This window comes from Halichoerus grypus, chromosome 1, assembly GCF_964656455.1.
Source record: "Halichoerus grypus chromosome 1, mHalGry1.hap1.1, whole genome shotgun sequence".
Taxonomy (NCBI): domain Eukaryota; kingdom Metazoa; phylum Chordata; class Mammalia; order Carnivora; family Phocidae; genus Halichoerus; species Halichoerus grypus.
The window spans coordinates 42,095,554-42,116,909 of record NC_135712.1 but is presented as its reverse complement, the minus strand read 5'-3'; the positions used below and the strand labels follow the sequence as shown (position 1 = coordinate 42,116,909).

The window sequence follows — 21,356 nt, the reverse complement described above, 5'->3', positions numbered from 1 at the left end:
CCCCCTGCTTGTGTTCCCTCTCTCGCTGTGTCTCTCTCTGTCAAATAAATAAAATCTTTAAAAAAAAAATAAAAAAAAATAAAATAAAATTCACTGATATAATTGTGCTCCTTCAATACCCTTATCCACCAAGACCTGGTTTTCCCTTTTAACATCTCAGAGCAAATATTATTATCTAGTGACATAGACTGGAGACAACATTTCCTTTGCTAAGAGAATAATGAGAATGAGAGAGAAAAGTGTTAATTATTACACACTTAGGCATGTTCAGGGCGATTCAGTTCTGACAACTCACAGCAGTTTGGGCTCTAACATTGGATCAAATAATTTTTTCAGTATTTATTTATTTGTTCCTTATTTATTTAGTTTAAACTTTTTATTGAAGTATAGCATATATACATATACAGAAATATACACATATCTTAAATGTACAGCTTGATGAGTTTTTTTAGAAACTGCCACTTGGTAAGTAAGCAACACAAAGAACAGCCAGTGCTTTGTTGCTTTTTTCTCCTCCTTTTTGCCAATTCCTTCAGCTCTGTTTCCAATGATCAAATATTTATCCTATCCTAAAGTTAACAAATTCACTCATCTTTTTCATTCTACAAAACTTCAGAGAAAGAATGAATTGTTCCCCAATGTATGCTGAAATATTCCAGACGGAAAGATGCAGAACACAACTCTGTATTACTGGGTTAGCATGATTTTGCAAAGAGAAGGAAATTACCTCCATAATAGGATCAACTTCTGGAAGATCCTGAGCATACACAGATTTGGGTTTTGACAAGATAATACATGTTTGACATCAGCAAAATGTGGTGGTTATGAAAGAGAATAGAGGTCCTTATCCTAAGCAAAAAATGAAAAATAGAAAAAATAAAATAATCTTAATTCAGTCAATTACTACTACATTGTTATCTGTCCAACATACTTTACCCCACATGACCACTTTTAAATATTTCTTTGGAATTCTAAAGATTAAAAAATTTATTTTATCAGCCTTTCTTTGTTCCATTTGAAGTTAGAAGTTGTATATGGTGCCCCTATTACTATTACTAGGAGGTAAGGCTGTGGGATTCTTTCTTGCCTTACTTGGCAATTATCTGAAGTCCTGACTTTTTAGCTTAAATTACCTTTATTTTAGCTTAACTCAAGTGACTAATAGTTATACAACTATTTTTTCTATTCCATGTTTGTCTTTTTTCAATCATTTTCGTTTTCTGGTTTCTTGGAAATGTTAATGCCGATCCTCATTACAGTGTCATTAGGGCACTAATCAATACATGTTATTTTTTAATCCAGCATTTCTAAGAAATTTCTTCCCCTGTAACAGCTACACATGTATCTAGGTCTTAATAATAACAGTCATTGCCAGAGCTCAGATACCCCCAAGCACATGGCTAGACTACAGCTTTCAAGCTGTCCTTTCATGTGCTTTAGTGATTTATACAATTAGAGCTTTGGAGAGCTTTTGAAATCAAGCTAACAGATATATTTTAAAGTTTTTTACTTTACCTTTCTTACCACACATGAAGGCTTAATTATACTTGCAGTCATCCATATGCTGTCTATATCTCTGTGAGTGATTCCTTCCTGACATATATGAAATTACAGGGAAAATGGGCCTTTTGATGTATAAACCATTCATGAAATTGTAACATCTTTTACTAATCACTTATGGACACTGCAAAAAAAAAAAAAAATAGGAATCTTAATGTCAAAATGTCAGATTATATAGTGTATAAAAAGCTCCAGGAGAGATAGAATATATCTAATATTTGTACATGTGTATGAATTCCAGCATTTAAAAGAGGGCCTTCAAAACAAATGCCAAAAAATATGAAAAATTACCAAAGCATCTGTTCACAGGGGGGAAAAGACTCCAAGAATAAGCAAGAAAATATAATAACTTGATTTTAAACACACATGGAACCAGAGATAACACATGAACAGTCTAATTCTGCCCTACTCTTTAATTCCAGTAAAGAAAGAAATAGTTGGCTCTTTCAACATACTGCTGTTTGCTAGCGTAAGAGAAAAAGAATAATTATTGGGCTTTCCATTTTTCTCTATTAAGGCTTTCTCTTTGTCCATTATTTAGATTTTCAGCCGAATTTGATTTCCGAACATATGATTCAGAAGGTGTTATCCTGTATGCAGAATCTCTTGACCGCTCAGCTTGGTTCCTGATTGCACTTCGTGATGGAAGGATTGAAATTCAGTTTAAGAATGAATTTACAACCAAAATCACAACTGGAGGCAAAGTTATTAATGATGGTCAATGGAATATGGTAGGTTTTGCATATTTCACAAAGAATATCCCTACTTTGACACAGTTTGTTTAACATCATTAATAACTTATTTTTATACTGATACCAAATCTAAATGGAGCTGGATTTATTTGATGTTGTATGAAGCATATCCCATACACTGTAAATCCTTGAAACAGCCTCTGAGAAATGATAACCTCACATAATATATTTAGGATTTCCTAGAACTTAAATTGTTTTCAGTTATTTGCTTGGACTTTTCTATCTTTGACTTTTTACCTTTTTTAGTGGCTGTTAGTGGTGTCTCTCCAGTAGGTTAGGGATTATTAGTAGGCATAACAGCTTATGCAAAGATACCACTGACCAAGGACAGCCATACTGAAGAGCCACCCATATTTTTTAAATGAAAGAGAAATACACGTAGTAACATAGAAATACACATAGAAAGAGTAATGCATATAGTAATTAACGCAATTTTTAAATATTAGCATATAGATAATCAACTTGTACAAACAGTATACACTAGCTAGTACTAATTAGAGTGCTTAGAAATGAACATTTTTAGATTCTCAGCAAAATTGAGGGGAGAGGCACCTGCATGCTCAGTCAGTTAATGTCCAACTCTTGATTTCAGCTCAGGTCATGATCCCAGGGTTGTGGGATCGAGCTCCATATCGGGCTCCGTTGTGCTGTTTCTTTTTTATCCTCCCTGACTAGAATGCAAGTTCAGTGAGGTTGGAAATTTTGTCTGAATTTTTTTTTGCCCCTCTATTCCCACTAGTGAGGGGCACTAGGCACACAATAGATCTCTAATAATATTTGTTGGATAAATGCATAAAGTACATAGTAAATACTCAACAAATGTTAATTATTATAATTTTAAATGCCCAGAACTGAAGAAGACTGAATCTACATATTGAATAGGCACTCTGTGTTCTAGAGAGAAAAATACAAACCAAAAATATTAGATCCAGAAAATCCGTTCTTTTTTTTAATTTTATTTTATTATGTTATGTTAATCACCATACATTACATCATTAGTTTTTGATGTAGTGTTCCATGATTCATTGTTTGCGTATAACACCCAATGCTCCATTCAATATGTGCCCTCCTTAATACCCATCACCAGGCTAACCAATCCCCCCACCCCCCTCCCCTCTAGAACCCTCAGTTTGTTTCTCAGAGTCCATAGTCTCTCATGGTTCATCTCCCCCTCCGATTTCCCCCAACTGCTCTAAAAAACTAACGTCTTTATAATAATAACAGCAATAAAACTTTGGCTATGGCAATTGAATACTGAAGCATGCCTGGATTCTTGGAGACTTTAAGAAATCATACTATCATACCAGCCCTGGACTGCCTTCTTCTAGATTTTTATATGAGGTAGAAAAATATTTTGGTTTAGCCCATTTAACTTTGTATTTGCGTTATTTTAAGTGAAATTAATCCTAAGTGGTAGATTCCCATTTAAAAAAACAGAAGAGAATTTACTAATTATTTTTATTACTCTTACAGTGAGGAATAAAATCTCCTCCTTCTGGTCAGATCAATTTATGTTGTGTAATACAACTTGAATACCTATCATTATCTTCACAGGTTAATTTCTTTCCATTTTCTTCCTTCCATGTGGGAAAGGAATAATAGTTATTCTTTTTTAGTAGTAAGAATTTAATAAGATGCAATCATGGAGCAGTCATGACATAGATAAGGTGCCAAGAGTTTGACAATGAGTTATGGAAAAAGTAAAACAGAATCTGTATGTGAGTATACTCTGAAATGTAAAACTTTAGGTAGCATTTTCTGAATTCTTTAACAAGGAAATCCTTCCTAAAATGTGTTATTATAGAGGAACCCAGTATATAAGCAGAAAACAACTAAGTTCTTTGGTAGGGGAAAGTTTCGTATTTTTCCATCCTACCGGTTGGTTCAACATGGCAGCCTTAATATATTTCTTGGAACTATTAAACAGAGCAAAATTTTAAAACACCATGTAAAAATTATAGTTTTTACTATATGTATCAAAAAAGTTGTTTTTAAATACATGTTTTGATTATATTAGCATGAGCATGAAATCTATTCAGAATTTTAGGTAATTAGCATAACCTGTCATTGAGACTATGATACTTGGAGAATATATTGGGGCAGATGAACAAACTGCTAAATGTCTTTAAGTAGTTTGCTAAATCCTAGGTAAATAAAATCATGGCTCTGCATATAAGAAGAACCCATGCATAAATTTCCCTTTTTTCTTCAAAGACTTTGTTCGTTGTTGTACATGAGAACCCACATACACAATTACCTGTGATTCAAGAAGGCAGCTGCAAATATAGGACACCATGGATGTATTTGTAGAAGAAGAAGGGGGAAAAAAAAGCAGATGCAATGGTTTTTATTTAGACTCCTTTCAAAGAAGAGATGAGACCCAATAGGAACAAAAGTCACTAGACAATTAATAAACATTCCTTTTCATCTCAAAAAAAAAAGAAAGAAAGAAAAGAAAAGAAATGAGAATTTTTACATAATCCCTAAAAGTGAGCCTAAAATGGAATTTTTCATGAAGGGATTACTGCCAGTCTATAATGGGGAGAATTCTTTTCTGCAAAAGAGTCATTGCTACTTTCAGCAGCTAATAATTGAGAGATCAGCTTCACCTTAGAATGTGGTACCCAAAAGAGACACTTTCTATGCCTAAGGGATCTGCCAGGAGGTCCATGTTGAGAAGACATGTGAGGTCATCATTAAATTATTTCTTTTTTTTATTTTATTTTATTTATTTTATTTTTTTTAAAGATTTTTATTTATTTGACAGAGAGAGTCACAGTGAGAGAGAAAACACAAGCAGAGGGGGTGGGAGAGGGAGAAGCAGGCTCCCCGCTGAGCAGGGATCCCGATGCGGGGCTCGATCCGAGGACCCTGGGATCATGACCTGAGCTGAAGGCAGATGCTTAACGACTGAGCCACCCAGGCACCCCTAAATTATTTCATTTCTTTATTTACTCACTCATGCACTCATATACTCCATAAGCTTTTAGTGAGCACTTTTAAAATGCTAAGTTCCTAAGTTCAAGGTGCTAGAACTCTGGCAAGAGATTTTCCTTGCTCTTGAGCTTACTTAGTACCTCACAGTTTAATAGCTAGTGCTGCCTTATGAATTAATGCAATGTAATGTGCAATCGTTAAAATACAGGTAGTAATAAAGTACAGTTGGGCACAGATGTGGTTTACCAAAAATGGGGCTATTCATCCTTTGACAGCCATAGATTTTGGACTCTTACCAGAATAATGTCTGCACAAGATCAGATGCAACTGTCAGAGCAATCACTAAAATTCTCCGGCTTCTCCAGATGCTCTCGTTAGTGTATGTAGCTTTGCCACCACATCTTTCGTGTACTCCATCTGTATGCATACAGCTTGATGCGTACACCTCTTCCTCCTGTGTACTGAAGAATACATTTTATTGCCTCATGTCCCCAAATCTCCTATCTAAAAATCACTAAGATCACTTTTCAGCAAAATAGAGCAAACAGAATTTTTTCTGATTAATTGATACAAATTGAAAATATTATCTGTTGGAAGGAGAACTTGGATACATTCTAGGTAATACAGAATATATATAAAGAAGGTAAATGTTTGCCTGTGAGGCTAACATCTGGCGTTGCAGGCAGTATTTACTAATGAATTATCCATGCATAATAGGTTAAAGGCAGGATTTTGGGCTGGATAGAAGGCAGCTATTCAGTTCCACACATTTTGTCTCCTATGTTTATGATCTTTGTTAAAAAGAAATTGTTATTTAATGATATGCCCATATTTTGATTAAAATTTCCCTTTATAAACCGAATACAACTTGACATGAAAAATTTAAGAACAATAAGCAAGTCAGAGAAAAACTTTAATCTGGTAATAAATTTGGTGCTGGTTCTTTTAAAAAAATTTTTAATTGGATATTTTAACAATTTATGAATATTCATCCTCACCATATAAATGGGATTTCTTTTCCTCAGATCTTTCATTAAAAAAATTACTGCATAATATTTTTACCATTTTATAATCTTGATGGCTTGTTAATAAACTGTACTGTTTCAGCCAAATTTATGCAGCCACAGAAATTAGCTCAAATAGATACATATTTTAAGTAAACATTTTAATTGACAAAGTTAAGTTAAATTAATCTATAAACTGGACTATTCACTTGATAGCAGTTGTTTCACTAATTTTAAATAATTTTAAAATTTAAATAAAATACTTTAAAAGTAAGCAATTAAAATGTAGAATTGTTTTGTAATTCAGATAAATAGAATGTGTGTAATTGTTAAGTAATTAAAATGGCTCCAAATCATAGAAATAAATATTGCTCTATTATAAGTCATTATTATACCTCATATTTGGGTATGATTCTAATATGGGTGGGAAATCTGTAATTTGGATCATAATTTTATTCATTTAATAAGATATTTATTGAGCACTTTATGTGCTATTCCTTCCTTTGCATGGTGAGGCTACAACAGTGAATAAAACAAAATCACTGTTCTTGTGTAGCTTGCGTACTAGGGGTGAGATGTGAACCATGAATTGCATGAACAAATGGATATGTCAGATAGTGGTTAGTGCTAGGAGGAAGAAACAAAAGCAAGGCCAGGCAACAGAGAGTGACGATGGTGCATGTGCATGTGGAATCAGGAAAGCCATCTCCGATGAGATTACATCTGACCGGAGACCAGGGCACAAATCATGAGAAATCTCTGGGGAAGATGATTCTGTGCCATGTGAAGAGCAAGTACAGAGCATCAGGCAAGAGGATGTGATTGTTGTATTTAAGGAACAACACAAAGGTCAGTGTAGATGCAGGGGAATAAAGGAGGGAGGAAAGGGCAGAAAATGAGGTTAGAAATGTGTTCTGGAACAAGACCAGGTAGGGTCATAGGGACTGTAGTGAGAACTTGGAGTTTATGCTAAGTAGAAAGACCTTGGATGATTGTGAGAAGTGACATGATGTAATTTGCATGTATCTTGAAAGGTAATCCATATCAGGACATGATGGCTTTATGGAAACTGGATAACAGAGAGTAAGAATGGGACAGATTATGGGGTCATGAGACCATTGCAGTAACTCAGTGGAGAGGTGGTGAGAAGTGGTCAGATTCTGGATATACTTTTAAGGTCCAGCCTTCAATTTAAAGTAGATAAAAACTTTTGAATATTCAGCATAAAGAGGGGCTCAAAGGCCATGAGATTGATTATTGTTAATCTGTGTTTCTAAACTCTAACTCATCCAGTGCCCATGTATTCATAATGCTCCTTTACTGTCCTATAATGAAATGCATCAACAATGTAAGCTACTTTTGCATATCCCTAATAGAAACCAATATAATGCTCTAATTATTATACAAAGAAATAAAGGAAAGTCATTTATAAGAAAATAATATATATTCCAACATATAAATGCTCAAGTACAAGTACAATATTTGTCAAAGCTTGCTCCTATATGTAGAACAATGTGAAAGCTGTAAATGAAGACTTATGCTGGAGTTTTGTATCGGCAGTTCAAATACTCTAAGTGCATAGATGGTATTGCCATCAGTAAAAGTAATTTTCCGAAATAGTGAGAAACTCTTGGTAAAGATCCAAACAAAACAAACATCAATATATCCTTGATTGACAAGACTTTTATTCTTGAAAAATTCAGTGACTGTGTTGAATTGGTACAAAAAATATTTTGTGTTCATATATAGAGAAACTCAGATAAGCCTAAGTATACCCTACATGAATATCCTGTAGGGATGTTCAGGAGATTTGCAGGATATTGAATATTTTATTACTCATTTTGCATGACTGTCCGCATATTACAGGGTGTCCAGCATCTTGCAGTGTCAGCATACATCCTACTTATTGTGACAACTAAAAGTACCATCCCTACCCCCAAATTTTCCAAATGCCCTAGAGTGGAACAGTAGACCCCTATTCAAAAATATTTGCATGACTAGAGGGAAAAGGTCTAGGGGGCTGAGCTCTGGAGTATTATGGACGTTGAGAGAAGAGGCAGAGCCAGCAAGGGAGGCTGAGAGGGAGTGGTAAGAATGTACGGATGCAAGCCAGACTGAGGTTCTAGAGGTTGACTTAACATCTTGCAAAGAGGGAACAGTCATTCAAGTAAAATGATGCTGGTTGGCTGTATTAAGGACAGTGCACTGACTAACTTTAAATCTGTAAATGTTACCAAGGTTATTTTACTTTAGAGCACAGTTTTCCCCTTCCCGTAGTGGTGCTTTAATAGGACTACTCTTTTGCTTCCATCATTGATTAGTAAAAGAAGAGTTTGCGTTTTGAGTGCTACAGTCTTGCATGAGGAGACTGCAGCAGTGGTTCTTTGAATCACCTTTTTGGGAGGATTTTTTTTTTTTTATTGTTGTTTACCATCACTTTCAACCTTTTTTAAAAACCTAAACTACTTTTAGGGCACCTGGGTGGCTCAGTTGGTTAAGTGTCTGACTCTTGATCTCAGTTCAGGGCTTGATCTCAGGGTCATGAGTTCTAGCCCCATGTTGGACCCCATGCTGGGCATGAAGCATACTTAAAAACAAAAAACAAAAAACAAAAACAAAACTACTTTCTGGGGCACCTGGGTGGCTCAGTCGGTTATTCGACCGCCTTCGGCTCAGGTCATGATCCCGGGGTTCTGGGATTGGGTCCCACATCGGGCTCTCTGCTCGGCGGGGAGTCTGTTTCTCCCTCTCCCTCTGCCTGCTGCTCTGCCTACTTGTGCTCTCTCTCTCTCTCTCTCTCTGTCAAATAAATAAATAAAAAAATAAAATCTTAAAAAAAAACCCACAAAAAAAAACCAAAAAGAAAACAAAACTACTTTCAAAATTGGAAAAACCCAATTTAATTTTATGTATTGTGCTTCCTTATGACCTTAATTACTTTTTGAATTTTGAAATAAAGTATAATTTGTGTGTCATGAACAGAATATTGGAGGTACTGATTTCTCACACTTTATATTAAGAATTTATTTCCATTATTGATTCCATATGTATACTTTCAGACAATTGCAAAATAAGAACACTTAAAAGTTTTCTAAGATGGGCGCCTGGGTGGCTCAGTTGGTTAGGTGACTGCCTTCGGCTCAGGTCATGATCCTGGAGTCCCGGGATCGAGTCCCGCGTCGGGATCCCTGCTCAGCGGGGAGTCTGCTTCTCCCTCTGACCCTCCCCCCCCTCATGCTCTCTCTCTCTATCTCATTCTCTCTCTCAAATAAATAAATAAATAATCTTTAAAAAAAAAGTTTTCTAAGATTTTGTAGAGTGACTCACTTAATTTTATGATGCTGGATTTGAAATATGTATATTATAATTGGTTGTTTAAATTTAAAAGAACAATATTGTGTGTTTTTTACTTTAAAATATGGTGTTCATTTAATTTTCAATCAAGAATTATCACTTTAAAACACATTTTGACCACCTTTATAGTAATTAGACATTTCAAATGGATTACAACAAATTAATAATTACATTAAAATGATTACTTTGAAAAATTATTTATTGGAATAATAACAGGATTTTTCAATCTTAGCGTTTCAAATGACATGCAGTGATGTTTGGTTGTTTGATAACTTTTGTCTTTTTAATTATAGGTCTCTGTGGAAGAACTAGAACACAGTATTAGTGTAAAAATAGCTAAAGAAGCTGTAATGAATATAAATAAACCCGAAAGCCTTTTTAAGCCTACAAATGGATTTCTAGAAACTAAAGTATATTTTGCAGGATTACCTCGGAAAATGGAGAATGCCCTCATTAGACCGGTAATGATCCAAGTTTCTATCATTCATCATGGATGAATTCCTCTTGTCCGTAATAGATTTGAAGATGTGTTTTTCTGAGAGTCAAAGAAGTTATTTTGTTGAACATACCAACTGTGACAACTTGAAATGAACAAGGAAAAATAACACAGCAATCCTTGAAATTATATTAAGGAAATAAGAAAATAAATGTAGTGTTTTTGAGCCCATTTAAATCCCCAGCGTTACTCATGGGGAAGTAGATTTTTTTTCAATTCTCAAGCATCAATTCAGTGTTAACATGATAACTGTCCATATTCAGCAATTACAAATATAAATACATGTATTGGAGTCCAAAAATACAACATTTTGTAGAAGCCAGTCAAAGAATTTTCTTAGGTCTATTTTAGGACTTAAATTTGGGAGATAAAATAGCATATAAAGGTGGAACTTTTTAAAAAAATCTTTGCTGGGAGTATAACTTCAGCCTATCATAAATTGAAGTTATATATAATAGATGATTTTCTGAATATGATGTTTGTCTAATACCTGTAGAATAGGTCTCATGAAGGAGACTAATCACTGTCCTTGAAGAGTTTTAAAAATTTCATTTGAAGTCATGGGCCTGTCAATTATACTCGCTGATTTAACTTAAATATTTACTATTTTATATCCATCTTTTACTCATGGCAATTCACAGTTACCTTAACTTTTGAAAGATTTCTGCAGTATGATATAAAACCTGAATTAGTTAACCCATGTCAGAGTGAATGCATCTGTTCCTTTGAAATTGATAAATCAAGACATTTTAAAAGTAAAATAAATTTTTCAAAAACTATTTATGAAATGGCTACTATGGGTCTTGAGTCTGGCTGGATGCTTTGATGGAGACTAAAGAGTGCAAACACTTTTGTTCCTGAAGAGGTTCAGTGTCTGATGGCAAAACAAACCTATATATAAATGCAGTTAAAGAAAGCATCTTACAGCCCAGGGCCACGGCTAGAAGCATATATGGAAGTTGAGAGCAGAAAAGTTATTTCTGGAGGATAGAGGAGAGGCAGGTAGGGCTTGAGGGGCTAAAAATCATTAGGATCCCAGTGGAGGTCTGTGATGGCATAAACTCACTATAACTGAAAAAGACTGCCCATCTGAAGGACACCTTAAAAAATTAGATAATATTCAAAATATTTAAAGAATTTTAACATATCAACAAAGAGAGGGTTTTCCCTCTAAATGAAAACTGCATCTGTAATTAATTAAGCCATGTATGAGTCTGGCTCTTTTAAGATGTACTCCTTGACCTATATTTTAATTTGTTAGATAACCCCTCGTCTAGATGGATGTATACGAGGCTGGAATTTGATGGATCAAGGAGCTTCAGGAATAAATGAAATTATTCAAGAAAAACAAAGTAAGCATTGTCTTGTCACTGTGGAGAAGGGTTCCTACTATCCTGGTTCTGGTGTTGCTCAATTTAGCATAGATTATGGTAAGTGATTTCTCATTTTACTTCTCTTTTCTCATTAATGACTACATTTATTCATTGACAAACAGCAAAAATTCCTTCAGTAAACATTATTGAATACTTAACTATGTGCCAGGCATTGTGTTAGGTTTATTCATATAGCTATATATTTTTTATTAAATTTTTGCAGTATATTGGGGGGAAAGGTAGTAGAATATGCTTATGTTACTATTTAAAGATTACTTAAAAAAAGATTATTGGCACATAACTTGATTAATTGCAAGTGAATTCAATTAACCTATTTTAAGGTTCACCAATTTCTCAGTTGTGTTGAGTCTACTGATTAAATGCTTCAAAAGGATTCATCTTCATTTCTAAAATTTCAATTGATTGTTTCTTAAAATGTCTAACCCTTTGTTGAAATTTCCCATCTGTTCATACATGTTGTCTACATTTTCTACCTGAGCCTTCAACTTATTAATCATAATTATTTTAAATTCCCTGTCTGATAGGTCCAATGTCATGCTGATTGCTTTGTCTCTTGACCATGTGTTATTTTTCCTTGTTTCCTTCGGTATTGCATGATTTTTGGTTTAAAAAGTGAGCATCTTATGTAGAACAGTAGAGGCAGGTAAATAATATATATGTCTGGAGATGAGCATATTTCTGCTTTTGCTAGGCCTTTTGTAAAGGGGTTGAATCAGTCTAGTCAAGAGTTGAACTGCTTAAACTTTCTTGTTTCCATTGAATACTCTTCAAATTCCTTTATTGTTACCTTGTGCTTATGGTAGTGATTGGTTTGCCAGAGGATTTTTCTTAATAGCTGATCTATCCTTAGCTTTAGGTATTCTGTTTATGATATGCCTCAAGAAAGTGTTTCTCCATGGTCTTGCTTCACCCCAAAAGAATGCTCTTGTTACTTGACATTTGCTAGCATGGTGGCAGGGTGTGGGGAACATTCTCTAATGTTCTGATACAGATTCAATTTTGGGCAAGTATTGTATCCCTGGGTCTCAGGGGTGTGAACTTTTCATTGTCCCCCTCCCAACCACCTGTGAGGGAGATATCTAATGATCAGGACTCTAGATTTTTTCTGCTCCTTCTCCATGGTAAATGGTTTTTGGTTGGTTGTTTTGTTTTTTCCAGTTTCCTTTCCCTAACCTGTAGATGCAATGGGTCTTTGCATGTGTTCTAATGGCCACAATGTTTGTTACCTTTTCCCCAGTGCTGTAAGGCTTTTGTTGCATAGAGAAGACAGAGAAGGAATGGACTTTGTGCATTTCCTGCAGGTTGCTGCTCCTCTTCTCCAGGCTTGCAGGAGGAGGGAAGCTAAATAATTGGTCTTTGGTTGTTGTTGTTGTAAGGGTAGGAGCAGTGCTCTTTCCAGTTTCCTATAGTCTAAGCAGAACAGGAACTCCTGCCAGACTGACCCAGGTTTTTGCCTTTACAAATAGTATTTCCATAATACCCTTGGACATACATCTTTATACCTTTCTATGATTAATTCTGTAGGAGAGAATCTTAGATTATGTCCACCAAAGTTTATGCAGATGTATAATTCCTACTGCTCAGTTAGATTCTCTTCCAAAGATGTTTTATCATTTTATACTTATTTTTTTTTTTTAAGATTTAATTTATTTATTTGACACACACAGAGGGAAAGAGATCACAAGCGGGGTGGGGGGTGAGGGGGCAGAGGAAGAGGGAGAAGCAGGCTCCCAGACGAGCAGGGATCCTAATGCAGGGCTTGATCCCAGGACTCTGGGATCATGACCTGAGCTGAAGGCAGCCGCTTAACTGACTGAGCCACCCAGGTGCTCCTCAATTTATACTTCTACCAACAGAATAAGAAAGTGTATGCTTGAGATTTGTTTCCAATCTGAGAGTTGAAAAATTAAATCTTGTAGTTTTAAATATTATTATCCCAATTTCTACTGTTAAATATCTCTCCATGTGTTTATTAGCTATTTTTATATCTTAATTATATTATTAGGTTCTTTGTCTTTTTCTGTTTAGGAATTCATTATTTGAGCTACTAATACTTTGTATCATAAATTTAGTGTTAATCTGATATCTCTGCTTTAATGAAAAACTGTATTTTAAATGTGTTTATTTGCAGTCTAAAAAAGTATTACTACAGTTTTAAGGAAGAATCTTACACTAGTACTTTTTGTGTTCTTAACGTAAAGTAATGCAATGTCTTTAACTTTAGTTCTGTTCTGTATATGAAGGATTTAAAAAAAATTTTTTTTAATTGGGGCTGATGACTGAATATAAGAAAAAACTAGGCCCACAATAATTTGCTCAAAGGAAAAACTCTCTGAAAAGAAAATGAAAGTAAGAGTTCTATTGTATCTGAAAAAAAATTACTTTCATAAGCAATTAGTTACTTCATGGATAACTTGAAAGTGACCTACTTTTAAATTAACATTTAATGTTACATTATAATTTCTGTACGTTTGCATGTTTTAGTTTGAGTTCATTAATACCTTATAGTAAATTTACTTATTTCAAAATGATTATATTGTATATAAATACACATGTATATAAATGAGTGTATTGTAGATAGGGACGTTTGGGTGGCTCAGTCAGTTAAGCGTCTGTCTTTGGCTCACGTCATGATCCCAGAGTCCTGGGATCGAGTCCCTCATCAGGCTACTTGCTCAGCAGGGAGCCTGCTTCTCCCTCTACCTGCCGTTCCCCCTGCTTATGCACACACTCTCTCTGACAAATAAATAAATAAAATCTTAAAAAAAAAGATTATAAATGAACAACGCAATAGCATTTGATGTGGCTAAATGGAAGATCATCTTGTCAAGGGGAAAATATTTTCTCCACTCACATTCACCTTTTCAAAACCTATAAGTGATATTTGAGGTATTATTTTATATTACTTCATATTAAATAAGGAAAACTTCACTCAAAATGTGAATTAATATTTTTTTAAAGATTTTATTTATTTATTTGAGAGAGACAGAGAGAGAGCATGAACGGGGGAGGGGCAGAGAAAGAGGGAGAGTGACAAACAGACTCCCTGCTGAGTGGGGAGCCTGATGCAGGGCTCGATTCCAGGACCCTAAGATCATGACCTGAGCCGAAGTCGGATGCTTAATCGACTGAGCCACCCAGATGCCCCAGTATTTTTAGGAATTAAACTATTTTGGAACATATCAATTCAACTATTTGTTGAGTGACTACTGTGAAAAACAAAGTGGTCATAGAGACATGTAGGGCTTGCACTCTAGTGGGATAGACAATTAACCTAGTAATAAAGAAAATGAGTGTTAACTATTATGACAAGAGAATCGCAGAAGAAGAGTTCCTGTTACAATTTTAGAGTTAACTGTTGATTTCAGAATATTTCTCTACTATCAAACTCCCCAAACTCCCCTATTTGTATAAATCATATTTTTCTTTCCCACTGCTTTGAACTGAGCCTTTTATGGATGAGGAATGGTAGGGTGGTGATGGCAGCCATATCCAAATGTTCCCTCAGAAACATTACAATAAATTTGTTGAATTTCCTTCTAAATGTGTACTTTAAAATATGACCACTCTGAGATTGGACCAATGGTGAATATGGAGGCAGAAAGAATACCTGTAAAAGAGCAAACAGGAGAAATTCATAATATTCTGAAACACCACATCTCGAATTTTATTCTAGGAAGACCAGAACGCTGGGGCTCCATTTTTGTGTTTCTTGCCTGCACTTAAAAAAATGGTTCTTGTTTTTTGTTTTTTTGCCTTGGTTTTATAGGTCACTGAGGAAGGAGAATGAAAACCTTTAGTATTCCACAAAAATGGCTCTGAGTATTAGTAAGATTGTAATAATTCCTTCTGGCATACTTTAGGAGTACACTGATCCTGCTTCTGTTTTATTGTTTAAACAGGTAATATATCCAATGCTGAGGACTGGCAAGTAAATGTGTCCTTGAACATTCGCCCATCCACGGGCACTGGTGTTATTTTCGCCTTGGTTTCTGGTAATACTGTGCCCTTTGCCTTGTCCTTGGTAGACTCTGCCTCTGGAAAGCTTCAGGTAACTTCACTAAACTTTTGTGATTCTTGTTTTGTTTTGTTTTTTATCTGTAAAATGGATATATTAGCAGTATTTACCTCGAAGTGTTATTTTGGTGATTAAATGAGATAACATGTAAAGTATTTAGCACAGTCTCCAGCACATCAATAAGGACTCAAAAAATGTCCATTATTATTACTTTTTTGCTGGCTTATTTCTAAGGTCTGATCCAGGAAGTAGAGAGGAGAAAAGCCTGTTACTGTGCATCCACAGCCAAGATCAGGCAGACTCACACACAGGCTGCCTGGAGCCTTCCCAGAGTACATAGAGACCCACCTTTATTTAAATCCTTGAAATATTATGGGAGTCATAGTCTGTACTAACAAAATAAAAGTGAGTCTGATTAAAATTCAGTCTTAGATATTCTGTGCCTAATTATAATGTTTTGTGCTCTCTGGCACTCTTAATCTTTTCTCCCACGAGTAAATTAGGAAGGACTGGAGAAAACTAAAACCAGTCCACCTGGCTTCTTGGTGGCAACTCTCATTTGAAATTAGGAGGACGAACAGGAAAAAACTCTTGGATAAAAGGAAACATGAGCGTTATCAGAAGATCTGTATTATTCAGCCTTCCACTAGAGGCTAATAGTTCTGACCATGTGTTATCCACAGTGGATTCCAACAAGTTAGAGCAAGAAGCTTGCGTCTGAGCCAAGGTTGGCTTGGATGTTCTCTGTAGCTTTTAGAAAGAAGCATGTAATTGAATAATGTCTGTAGCAATAAAAAGGTATGTTGTTTTCAGCTCAACGATGATTGCAGGGAGTTTCTAGTGGTTAAGCAAAAGCCACCTAAGGAGATCCTGCTGAGTTTTTATCTCTAGTCTACCACAGGAGCTTGCTACATTTAGATTCCAGCTTTTTGTTTACTTTTTTTTTTTAAACAAAATGGAAATCCTATCTTCAGCACTATATCCCTGCAGTAGAGGAGATTAATGCATGCCATGTCTTTGATATTTATTTTATCTTTTGTGTTTGACTCCATGACTCCTTTTTTTTTTCTCCATGTCAGATTGCCTTCTCAATATCTGTGTACAGTATTTCATAACATAATTCCACATACTATTGATCATTCTGGAACAGTTTGTCTGCTGACCATTTTAAGATTATTAGTGAGTTCAAGGATATGGATATGTAATAGTAACAGATTTCCTCAAATAACCTGTATTTGCGAAGTATAGACTTGGATTCCTAAGTAGGTACTTCAGACTATCTTTCTACCATCTCATAACAGCCATGTTCCTAGTTTTGATGTTCTTTTCTTTTTTTTCTTAAGATTTTATTTATTTATTTGAGAGAGAGAGCAAGAATAAGCAGGGGGGCGATTGGAGCAGGGAGCCTGACATGGGGCTCGATCCCAGGTCCCTGAGATCATGACCTGAGCTGAGGGCAGACGCTTAAGCTACTGAGCTGCCCAGGCGCCCCTTGATTTTATTTTCTTTTTACATTTCCTGTATACATATATAAGGTATATGCATAGATCCCTGTCAAGAAGTTAAGTAATTCTGTGTCTTAGCAGTTTGAAAAGTTCAGCAAAATGAATACATTTTCTCTTTTGAATATCTTCTGGCAAATACTCTGTAACTTACTGCTGGTGATCCCTGACTTTCCTCTCTCAGGACTTTTTTACTCATTTTGCCCCAGGTCTTAATAGGATTGCTTATGTGGCACACACAGACCTTTCAGTCTTGCTGGCATGTACTTACTCAAGCACTTGAAATTTTCCAAGCCTTTTCCCCAACAAAGAGTGATTCAACTCCTTCATTTTTCACATGTAAGTTTTGAAGTTAGGAAGGCTAACAAACAGAAAAATAGTGCTTAACACATGACTTTAGGTTCCCATCTTTGGTAAAACAACTTGGTGTATTGAATTTTCAGAAGCCACTAACCATTTATATCTTAGCTGAACCTGAAATTTGTAAAACTAATGTATTTTTAAAAATTGTGATGTGACTCAAAAGTCACTCTTAAGTGGCATTACCATTAATACTTGCTTATATTGAATCTTTGCTCTGTTTTTCAGGATATCCTCGTATCTGTCGAAAATATGATAATGTTTCAGATAGAGGCCATAAGTCTGTGTTCCAGTCAACAATTCCATCTGGAATTAAGAGTCAACAGAAACAATCTGGAGCTGTTCACTCCACTTAAAAAAGACATCGTCTCCTCTGAAAACCTTCAAGGACAGTTGGCCATTTTGGACAAAGCAATGAAAGGGACAGTAACCACTTACCTGGGTGGCCTTCCAGGTATCTTCTTACCTTTTTTTTTTTGTTTTCAGAATTATATTTAAAAAGTTTTAAAAAGTATATTTTTAATCAAATTGATAGTATTTTAAATATGTAATCTTAGCAAAAGGACCTTAGAAGGGAAGACAAAATTCCAGTATCCATTTTTCTTTTCCTGGGGATTTATAGTGACATTTTATGGGTATATTTTGTTTATTTATTTTTTAATGGTGAACTAAAACTAACCCAAGTTTTGTTGCATTTGACTATCCTAGTGAGAAAGTATTTATTATTTCAGTTCATTCTCACAGTAGTCTTGTGAGTTCAATCTTTATTCTTTAATTCATCCATCATTTACCTTTTATTTATTAAGAACCTACACCCCAGATAGTAGGGCTATAGTAATAAACAGATATGATCCCTGCTGCTAAGCCTTTTACAATCTAGTACAGAGGCAGACATCAAATAACCAATTAAGAAAATATCAGAATAATTAAATTGTGATAACTTCTATGAAGGAAAAGTATGAATTGCTTTCAGAGCCTAAAAATGGGGACTTGGCCTGGTTGTGCCAGCCAAGAATGAGCTCTCTGAAGAAAAGGCTAAGATATAAATATGATAAATGGAAGGGTTAAATTTAACCAAGTGATAGGGCGGGAATTGGAATTAATATGCAAGTAAAAATGGTCTATGTGTGGGCAAAACGGGGGGTGGATACACTTGAGGAATATATAGACGATGAGTGTGGTGAAAACACATTGAGCAAGGGAGATACAGGATGAGGAAGCTGAGAACTGGGTGTGTGTGGGGGGGTGGTTTGTAGACCTGGTTCGGGGTCCTGAGTCTTATTACAAGAGCCATGGGAGTCTTTAAAAAAAAATTTAGACAGGGAAATTGTATATCAATATTATCATTTTAAAAACCCACCCCACGTGATGGATAGAGATGGACAGGTGGGAGGCAAAAGTGGATGAGAGGAGCGGGGGACTGCTGAAGTGGTCCAGATGGAGAAGCAGTAACAGTAACAGAAGCAACAACTATACTGCCATCAATCAGTGCATAATAAATAGTCTGGCATCGTTGAAAGTGCTTAGGAGGGATCAACTTATTTAACTTTCAAAATAGACCTGTGAGTCAGGTGCTATTATTATCCCCATGTTACAGATGAAGAAGCTGCTGGACTAGGATGATGGCAGTGAAGATGGGGCACAGTGATTAGATGGGAGATGCATGTGAAAAACAACATTAGTAGGATTTAATGATTGAAAGGCAGGTATAAGGATCTCTTTCTTAGGTATCCACCATGAGGACTTGCGTGGGTGGAGAGTCCGTTTACCATAAGATGGAGAAAACTGGAGGAAAAGCACATTCATCTCTGACTTAATATTGGAAAATATGAAATTGGCATCAACATTTTACTTTAAATGGCAAAAAATAATTGAGGCAGAAAGTTTTTGAGAAATATTTTCGAATACCATTTGCAGGTTATTCTCAGGGAAAATTCTGAGTTTGATGTCTGGACTTCTAGTAACCTTCATTTTCTTACTTTTAACTGCTTAGGGCCTTCATTTTTCATATATGGAAATTTTATGTGGGTTTTTGTGGAATAGAAGTAAGGATGCTCTAAAAGTTATGGATAGATAGATAAATAGATAAGTTAGCATGGTTAATAGAAAGTTAACTTAAGTTACTGTGGTTAATTATTAGGAAGTATAATTATAGTTCAAATGAATGAATTCTATATTGAAATCCACTTACTACCTTATTGCAAATTAGTTGAATGCCATTTTAGTAAATCAGACAAACAATGAAAGAGTTGAAAAGAAGTAAAGCTATTAAATTTTAATGGTTCCAGGACTTTGGCATCAGCACTGAAGATTGACTTCAGGCAAGATGTGTTTAGAGAGTGAGGAAAATTGAGGAGAACTGACAATTGAGATATTAGGAGTGTAAACAGTGGGATAGGTAAATTACCAGTTGATATGCAAAATAGGCATATTCAATTGCATGCTATGAATTAGAAATCAGGGGAAATTGATATCTCTGAGGATTTTTATAATAGTGGCATAATCTTGATGCTCAGCCAGACTTGAAAGGGTTTCGTAAAGAATGGTGTGAGCCCCTAGAAAAGTATGGACTTTATTCACTGCATTGGCAAATTAAAGGTGGAAAATTTGACCTGTATGTTTTTTGCATAAGGTACTAAGAAAGAAGAATAAAGGCTGAAAAATGTCCATTGGGAACTAAATTCATGGGGAGGAGATGCCAAAAAAAGAAGCAAGTAGAGAGATGGATGTTATTAAAATGAACCATTGTTCTTAGGAATTCAAGGGTGTTACTAAAGTATTAAGTCTGATGAGGAGAGTGAAAGTGTCGAAAGGCCCAAAGGCCCTATTCACTGAAGCATTATTAAAATTATTTTTTGAACACTAAACAGTACATAAAGTGAATTTCCTGTCATGACCTGACATTGTATGCTCAGCAAGAAGCTATTTTTAGGAAAATATAGAAATCTGCTTTTATTGCAGCAGTAATAAAAGAGATACATTTATCACAGCATTTTAAAAAGATTTCCATGTAGCTATAGTTTGGAGTTGAAAAAATGATTTAACAGTGCTTAAACTGTTGCTCAGATTTAAAAAGAAAATAATAAAATAGAACATCACAGGTAAGAATATGCTCTTTTTTATTCTTTTTAAAGTGTTTATCTATCTTAGGTTTTAATGAGACTGATTGTGTTTATGAAATCAGAGGAACCGATGATAATGCTGAATCCAGTGTCAAGCACAATACCTTATATACATAGAAGTCACTTAATATAAATTTATTGAATAATTACATTATTAATTTTTCCTTTATGATTAGAATTTGGTTGGAAATGGGAAGTTTGAATAGTTCCTCTAATTGTAAGCAAATAAGATGCCAAAAGTCTTGGGTTAATATTTTGATATTCTGTTTTTACAGATATTCCATTCAGTGCCACACCAGTGAATGCCTTTTATAATGGCTGTATGGAAGTGAACATTAATGGTGTTCAGTTGGATCTGGATGAAGCCGTTTCTAAGCATAACGATATCAGAGCTCACTCGTGTCCATCAGTTTCAAAAAGCACAGAGAATTCTTAAGGCTTCTTTCCTGTACTGATAATACATTTTTCCTGTATGTAATTATACTTATGTTTCAATAATAGCTGAAGGGTTTTACCTGCAATGTACAGACCTTGATTTTTTATGGTACTTTGGCTTTCCTGGAATTTTAAAAAAGGTCCTTTTTCAAGAAGAACAAGATCCTCTTGTGGTACAAATCACATTTAAAAATTCTTACCTCTATTGCTGCCTAGAAATTAAATAATGAAATATATAAACATTTCTAATTTGAATTTTTTGCTACAAATGACATTACTTCATTAAAAGTAAAATTTAATTTTTTTAAAGATTTTATTTATTTATTTTTGAGAAAGAGAGAGAGAGAGAGAGAGAGAGAGAACAAGTGGGGGGAGGGGCAGAGGGAGAAGCAGGCTCCCCGCTGAGCAGGGAGCCTGACACG

At 35.0% G+C, this 21,356-nt stretch overlaps 1 protein-coding gene across 3 annotated transcripts in view; it reads left to right on the top strand.

Annotated features, from left to right (window-relative positions):
- The window catches only part of PROS1 (protein S), a 63,061-nt gene extending 42,041 nt beyond the window's left edge, over positions 1 to 21,020 (top strand). For all 3 annotated transcript variants that reach the window (XM_078060836.1, XM_036097324.2, XM_078060870.1), the window contains 6 exons: positions 2,102 to 2,291; positions 9,901 to 10,068; positions 11,365 to 11,533; positions 15,400 to 15,548; positions 17,606 to 17,831; positions 20,775 to 21,020. In XM_078060836.1, coding sequence (XP_077916962.1) covers positions 2,102 to 2,291; positions 9,901 to 10,068; positions 11,365 to 11,533; positions 15,400 to 15,548; positions 17,606 to 17,831; positions 20,775 to 20,935 — 1,063 coding nt within the window. In that variant the 3' untranslated portion in view covers positions 20,936 to 21,020. The remainder of the gene's footprint in view (positions 1 to 2,101; positions 2,292 to 9,900; positions 10,069 to 11,364; positions 11,534 to 15,399; positions 15,549 to 17,605; positions 17,832 to 20,774) is intronic.
- The last annotated feature ends 336 nt before the right edge of the window (positions 21,021 to 21,356 follow it).